The sequence below is a fragment of the Gopherus evgoodei genome, chromosome 1, assembly GCF_007399415.2.
Source record: "Gopherus evgoodei ecotype Sinaloan lineage chromosome 1, rGopEvg1_v1.p, whole genome shotgun sequence".
In the NCBI taxonomy this organism is placed as follows: domain Eukaryota; kingdom Metazoa; phylum Chordata; order Testudines; family Testudinidae; genus Gopherus; species Gopherus evgoodei.
Window position 1 is genome coordinate 32,421,040 of NC_044322.1, and position 8,165 is coordinate 32,429,204.

General features: G+C 47.2%; 1 protein-coding gene across 1 annotated transcript; it reads right to left on the reverse strand.

Annotated features, from left to right (window-relative positions):
• Window positions 1–1,171: 1,171 nt before the first annotated feature.
• Window positions 1,172–5,953, reverse strand: LOC115645825 (vitelline membrane outer layer protein 1-like). The gene is given in 3 exon segments (XM_030550997.1): window positions 1,172–1,463; window positions 4,037–4,155; window positions 5,780–5,953. Coding segments are annotated over 3 exon segments (585 nt in total).
• Between the last annotated feature and the right edge of the window lie 2,212 nt (window positions 5,954–8,165).

Consider the following 8,165-nt stretch of genomic DNA (forward strand, 5'->3'; position numbering starts at 1 on the left):
AAAGCCAAAGAAAAGCCTGGCCTTGGCCAGAACACAACCTCACTCCTTATGCCTCCCATGGGATACAAAAGAGGTGGGATGAAGATCCCAGACTCACGACCTTCCAAAACAGACCATGACCATAAGTTGTAAGGGGTGTAAATAGGGGTGTGCATTGCAGGTATATTTGGGTCTACTAAGGGGTGGGGGGAGAATGGGGAGCAGGAACACAGCGAAGGCTCTGAGTCAGAGCTGGGAAGGGAGACACGGGGTAAATGCTCTGCCATGTCAGAGCTGCAAAACAGACTCTGCCAGTGTGTAGAACTATGCATATGCGTGCTTGGAATTAACCTGAATAAGTATAGCATTGCCTGCACTTCAGATTTATGGTCTTCTGCCTTCTGTCTGAATGACAAGAACTAGAGGAGGAGGGCAAAAGAAAAGTCCTCCAACAGCCACAGAGATCAATTATATGAAGTTGAAGAAATTTGGACCCTGTTTCTAGATAGCTCAAATAATGCCATATTTCCATTCAACCTTACCCCTCTGCTTTTTCACTCACTCCCAGTTCCCTGCCTCCCTCTATTCATGTATGTCTTCTCTTATTGTATTACTGTTACTCACACCCTAACATGTTATGTCTATGTAGCGTTGCCTGGGTTTGTTGTGTCTGGTCTTGCGACTTTGACAAGTTGTAAAATTGTGTAATTGCATAATTTTATTGGAGATCCTATGAAGCATGCCATATTTGGAAACACACACAGCTGTATATCATTTACCTTTTTGAATCTTTCATTGTCTACTTCTTTACAAAAATCAGTCACACACACACAAGATTTGACCCCAGTCATTTCTTGGTTCTCTGGACAACAAATTTTAACAATTTTTAGAATAAAATTACTTGGTTCCCAACATCTTGAAAAAACCCTTTCTACCCACTATGGCCATGCCTCCCTTCTCCGTCCTTATCTGAGACATTATCTCTCCCCCTTCCATTCTCCTCCCTGTCTCCTCTCCTCCTGGCTCTGCTCACAATCCAGCCTTCCCCTGTAAACATGGAGATGGCACATGATAACATGTCTGATTTGGGTCAATAAGACAGACACCTTCCTGTTCAAAAGCAGAGCTAAACTTTAATGGTGTTTAATGGGCAGGTGCTGGTGTTGGGGATTGGGCAGGGACGGGTGCTTGTTTAGTTACAGCAGAAGAACTTCACATCATTGAGTGCTATGTCATCCCCATGACCCTGGGATTCCTCCACCTTCGTCTGGATCCCACAAATGGCCCCAGAGCTGCAGCGATTGTTCCATGGGCCAAAATCACCCCAGGAATGTGAGGTGCCCATCAGCCCAGTCCCATCTAAGCATTTGAACTGGATGTTGTTGGCCGCCGTGTCATCGCCCAATCCCTGGGATGGTTCCACTCTCAGTGAGAAGATCAGGTTGCTCTTGGGGCACCAGTGGACACCAGTCCAATGACCCCAACTGCCAGAGAAGAAAATAATTACCTGAGACTTATTCAGGATCTGCTACCCACCACGAGGCGCCAGTCATCCTAGCTACTGTACGCCAAGCCCGGTGTTCATAGGACACACAGCAGTGACCTGAAAACAGGCCTGGAAGGACCTGAGGTATTTTGGTTTCTTTTTCTTGGGTAGTGTTTTTTCTTGCTTGTATTTAACCTTCGAAATCTCAGAAGTGTCAAGCCTGGTCTTCCCTGGTTTTGCTGGAGGACTCCCTGGGGGACTCACGAGATGAGCCTTGAGTGATAATTTGGGAAAATGTGTGTAGAACTTATCAGGTCTGGTTGATATTACTGAGTTATGATGAAATGTTACTATGAAAAACTGCTGTATCATAACTGTCTCTGTATGTGGATCCACCACTGCTGAGAGGACACGCACCAAATATTCTCCAAACTGAAGACAACAGGGAGGCACTTTATGTTAATGATGATGCTTTGACCATGCCAAAGTTATGCAAAAGAGTAACTGCATTCCAATGCAAAAAATACTTCCTCCTCTGTCTGAGGAGAGGGGTTTTTTTGAGCAGTGGAAAGTTACCAAACACAGAACAAAAAAATCAGCAAGTGACCAGGACTCAGGAGGTATTTAAAGATGAGGAAAGAGTCAGACAGCAAGAGGAAGGAATGGGCAGGAGAGAGCAAGATCAGAGAAGTTGGGGAAGGGAACACCCATGCTGGATGATTTCTCTTTCATGAACACCCTGCAAGAGGCAGCGGATACCCTGCCTGCCAGCCAGATGTCCCAAAGGACGGGTGAGCTGGTAAGTGAGGGACATTGCAGTTAGAATGTTTATTGGTTTTTATGATCTGCACAATCTTCGACTTAATATGCTTAAGTAAAAGAACAGTTGTGTTAGACTCTGGACAAAGTGGCTGAGTGTGTTTGTTTTCTTCACAACTACTGTGTGCCTCTGAAGGGAATTAAATGGGGAGATCTGGGAGAGGGTATATTTAAGCAATTGGGATATCTTGGGGGTCAGCACTGGTCCTGGAGGCCAAGGGAAGGTGACCAAAGCACAGGGGCTCCAGAAGAGGGAGGTGTCAGGGGTCTATGACCCCATCACTTTTACTGCCTTATGGGTGAGCAACGGGAAGAGGGGATGGAGAGAAGCGAGCTGGGGGGGATGAGGTGTCTGGGGCAAGAGGCTGAGTGAGGGCAGAGCCTTGGGGGGAAGAGGCAGAGTGAGGGGACGGGAGCATGGTTCGGGCACCAGTGTTTCCCCCACTTCTAGGGAGCTTCCGGCACGCTCCTGGCGGAGCAGCCCCACTTCCAGGAAGGAGTAGCGGACAGTCAATGCCCAGGAAATGTGCCAGAGAGGCCACAGGAGGAACCAGTACTGCAGCCTGCTGAGCCCTAAGCACATGGGAATCCAGGCACACAGAGTCTTGCCTTCCTCTCACAGCAGTCCAGAGGATGCCTGAAAGGGGGCACCTGATGGGATCTGTGACACTTGGCGCTGAATCTTATACCCAGACATCCTCTTCCCAAGTTTGCATTAGACAGTAGAAAGAACCTATGAAGCCAAGTTAGCAAGAGTCAGTCTCTGAGCAAAAGTCAGGCCCTGTTACAAAGCAGATGCTTGCTTGCAAATTCACTGTGCAGTACATGCACTTGGCAAAAAAGACACTTCCCAGAAGTACTAGGCACAGGGTATTCATGTGTGCACATTCCAGAAGATGCAGGTACCCCCCAACATAAAGGTATGGCATAAACACAATACTGAGAGATGGAACAGGAACACGCTAGCCCCACGTAAAACAAGGATGGGATGACGGATGAAAATGTTTTGTTCGAACCAGGAGGTACGAGGGGTAGGGCTGGTAACTAACCACATCAGAAGGGTAATTGGCAACTTGTTTATATCAGTGTATGAAAGAGGGGTCACAAAAGGGGGTGTCTGTCTGGCTTAGGGGGAAGAGGAAAGTCACGCCACTTACTGAGCCGGTCCGTTGTCATGAGCATACATGTATTAGTGTTCCTGTAGAGTCTATGGGATACTAATACCATGCTTTGTTGACAGTAAAGCTGGCCAAGTGCCTTCACCACTGAAACGAGTCTTTTGGAGTCTTCTTGGGCAGTTTGGTCAAGGTCTGCTGTATCAGCTACCTGGCCAGAGCTGGTGCAACTCACAGAGCCAACAACTGATAACAGTGTCAATGGCAAAATCCCACTCATTCCAGTAGGGCTAGGATTTCACCCAAAGAATATGAAAGGATGTAGCGAAAAACTCCTTTCCCCACCCCCCAATTGCTGCAGCTTTCAGACTGGACTCTGGGGTTGGTATCGTTTCACTGGTTCTCTCCAGTCTTTCCCAGCAACTTCCAGGGCACACAAGATCTGAATTGTAACATGAAATGGACAGCTTTGTCCATCATAAAGAAGCAGAAACAGAACAGCCAATGCCCTATTTTAATTTTCCTTTACAGATTATCTCCAAACAGAGGGAATAGTCAGAGAAGAGACCCTGTGCAAATGGCATTGTTCATGATTATTCTCTTTGCACTTGCAGAGCAGGAGGGATGAGAGAGAAACCAAAGAGCTACTCATGGCCCCACCATGGACTCGAAGACAGAGCCGTCAGTACAGTACAGGAGAATGCCATTCAAAGCAGCGTCATTATGTTTTACCCCAGGGCCTTGGTTAGTCTCCACCTAGGAGAGGGGTACAGGAGATGGTGGCACAGGTACAGATTGGGAGGAGAAGGGTTGGGAGTCCCACCCCCCCAAAAGCCATTAAACCCTCCTGACTTCTTGTTATTAAAATTAACTGCATTTCTTAAAAGAAAGGAAAAATGTTCAGTACTAATTAGCCCCAGGAGGCTCCTGACATGTTACAGCTACTGCCCTGGGAAGCTGGGAGGCAACTAAACAAGCTTTCCCATGTATTCCCCTCTATGTTTCCCACCTCCTCAACATCCACTCTGTCAGGCAGAGACCCTGGATCCCAGCTGAGAAGAGTGAGCAGGATGCCACCACCCACAACCCCCACACTAGATTTCCACTCTTGCAGCAACACACAGATTCACAGCAGTGAGAGAGGGGAGATATCCAGGCTGGATTTATATGCAGTGGTGATGGGGCTCCCACTCATTTTCTTACTCCACAGACTAACAGTTCCTTCTCTGGCAGGGAAACCTGAGGCCTAGTCTACACTAGAAAGGCTAGAACAGCAAAACCATACTCGCAATGTCCTCCTTGTGAGCCATAACTGTAGTAGCAAAAAAATACTTTTGCTAGTATAGCTAATTCCAGTTTGGTGAGGAAAATATACTGACCTGGCAGCAGCACTTTTGGCACATCTGCTAGGACTTTTGCCAGCATAGAAATATTTTCAAAAAATTAAAATAAATCACATCCTTATCAGGCATAGCTCTGCTGGCAAAACTTTCTAGTGGAGGCCTCCCTCAGAATGAGTTTCAAGTAAAACTTCCTTCACTCATTTTATTCCCTTCCTCCTGCTCCCCCCCTCCCCTTTCATGCTAACACCTTTCAGATACTTACAGATCCCCACCTCTAACTCACAGCTCACTTGAGCCAGACAGATTTAGCTCTTTTAGTATCGCCTCCTAACTCTGCCCCTACACCCCCTGGCCCTTTCTGCTTTGACAGATGTTTCTGGTTGAACCCAAAGCAAAGTCCCATTAACCCAGCTGTTCAGACAATTGTGTTCTCATCTTTTCTGCCCCAGCTCTGGGGTGACAGATATCCCACACCCTTTAATAAACTCAGTATGCTGATGGCTGACCAGAGTCTTAGGCTACGTCTACACTACAGGATAAATTCGAATTAGCTTAAACCGATTTTATAAAACAGATTATAAAGTCAATTGTGCACGTCCACACTAGGCACATTAATTCGGTGGTGTGCGTCCATGGTCCGAGGCTAGCGTCGATTTCTGGAGCAGTGCACTGTGGGTAGCTACTGTAAAATAATGAGGCCAATAACTTCGATTTGCGTCCACACTAACCCTAATCCGATATAGTAATATCGATTTTAGCATTACTCTCATTTTGTAGGAGTACAGAAATCGATTTAAAGAGCCCTTTAAATCGATATAAAGAGCAGTGTAGTGTGGATGGGTGCAGCGTTAAATTGATTTAACAGCGTAGTGTAGACCAGGCCTGATGAAGAGAGAATTTAAAAAAAAAAATAAAAAATAAAAACCAGAAACAGCCTAGAGTCAAGAGAAGTTCTTGCTGAGAGCCTAGTAATGGGGAGAGGGCAACGTGGGGCAGGGGGCGGTGAGGAAATGGCAGGGAGATGGGAAGAATTTTACCTTCAATGCAAATCCATTGGCGTAGCCACGGGGGCAAAAGTCCTTTTTCCCCCCCCAGTCACCCCATTGGCCTCCATCAGGTACAGTGAGGGTGTAGATGTACCTTCGTGCCGCTGCATCTTGGATGCGGCAGGAGAGGAGCAGACAGAGCCCTGCATGGGTGAGGGGCTGCATGGTGCAGTATCAGCTCTGGAGCTACCCACGGAGAAGCTTGTAAGTGACTAACACCCCTAAGCACAAAGGAGATTTATACCCAGGAAAGCTAGGCTGGTTTCCTTCCTGGCCTGGTGCCAAACCCATCTGGGAGTAATCACTTGTTGCCATGTCACTGCACCTAGGCATTGACCCAAACCCCACTCACACACACCAAGCGCTCATTATTCCCCAGTGAGACTGTTAGGGGCTGAAGGAAACTGCTGCCAGAGCCCAGGCAAAGTGGGACTGTGTCCTGAGGGCAGGCTGTGGATTTTAGGGCAGCTGCTGAAGGTTCAGAGGTAAAGAGAATCTGAGGAGAGGACCTTGAGGCTGTGTTGGACAGAGGGTCCTGGGATTGCACAGGGAAGAGAGAGAGATTGTTTTTTCTTTCATAGCTTTATCTCAGGGTCTCATTTCTGCTCCCTGCAGCTCCCTCACACTGAGTGGTGAGATTTTCCCCCACCCTCCCTGTCCATAAATCTAGGCCCCAGTCAAATGGTAATTTTATCCAGTCCAGGCTGGAACCATGTGGTCCTGGATGAGCAAACATCTGTTTTACCACTCATTGTTAGGTGCTTTTCACATACCGGTTGCTATCTTGCCTACACCAGCCTCTGCCCCAGGATTTGGTGGGGGAGGTGGTCACCATTCAGTCAGGATGTGACACACCCATAGAATAAAGTTAAGACACTTACCCTTGGTTATTCACCTTTATGAGGAAGAAGAAACCATCTGCAGTCTGTCTCCTGAGAGAAAACAAGGCCAGTTAGACTGTTTCTTCTGAGGTGCCTATTCAGTGCTTAGCCCTTTCTATTTAAATCTGTGCAACAAGCCCACCTGGTTAGGTCAAATCCAGTTTCGACAGAAAAAGTTTATTAAAGAGTAAACAAGTCAGCTTCTGGGGAGAGAAGGGCCAACACAGAAAGGCTTCAAGAGCTGGGGTCATTGTTAACAGTTGCATGTGTCAGTTCTGTGGTTGAAGCTTCCAGAAGGCAGGGAGCTTGCTGCTACCATCTGTTGGTGAACAGGAGAAAGAGTGGCCAAGAGCAGCTTCAAAGCTGTTTACCCAAAACTCCAGAGAGACACAAGCTCTACAGCAGGGATAATCTATTTTTTGTCAAGTTCCACCAAATTTCTTGGTCAAGGTATAGTCAAGGTCCAGATTCTAGAGAAAATACAAAAATAGTAAAAAATAATAAGTAAAAAAAGATTTTGTGGTCCATTCAAATGCATCTGGCAGTCTGGATTTGGCCCTTGGGTTGCCTATTGACTACTCCTGCTTTATAGGGTAAGGAGCTCTCTGCCACCATTGGTTGGTGAACAGGGAAAGTACAGCTACTGAAACTTCATTTGCATAAGTTTTCTTCCCATAAATCCTCCAAGTGACACTTTGTGGAGCCACCAGAACAATACACAAACTCCAAATTGGTGTGGGAGTGGGACTGGGGTGCAGGGAAAAGGAGATGTGCACCTTGCTTATGGCAAGGAGTGTCCTGGAGGGTTCTACAGATCACTGATCCCCTTCATGGAAGAGGTTGCAAAGAGATGTCAGAGGATACTCTGCAACAAGAGATAATGCAGAAGCAACTTTGTGGAAAGGCAGCAGTGGACAGGAGCAGGGTTGAATGAACACTGGTAAGGAGACCCCTACCCAGTGCCCATAAAGTTGAAATCACCATAGATGGGTTTTGTGGTGGAGCCTCAGGGCCAGACCAGGCAGCACTTCCCTTGAGGGTGGGATGCAAGTTGGCCAAGTACTGTCCTGGACTCTGGGACTATGCTCCTCATTGACCCCAGCCATAAGTGGGGTTTGGTTGAGGAAAGGAGGTGACGTGTGAAAAAGGCAGTTGCTTATTGGACATTCACCTGGAGGGTGGGGAACTGAGTTAACAGACTTCTACCACAGATACCACAGGGTGGCTAGTTTATTCATTTATATGTATCGTTAGTATGTTTCCCCAAGTTGATTCTGTGTCCCCTTGCACCCAAATAAAGTCATCCTTGTTTTATATTCAGATTCAGGGCTTGTGAGAGGGGAAGTATTGCCTGCTAAGGGAACCCAGTATGGCCGTTCTTATGTTCATTTTCCCCTGGTTTCTGGGTGGGGGTGTGTACAAGAGTTCACCGGGGCTCAACCCTCTCCGGGGCAAATGGGAGCCACGCCAGCTCAGTACACACTGATGGGTCTGGG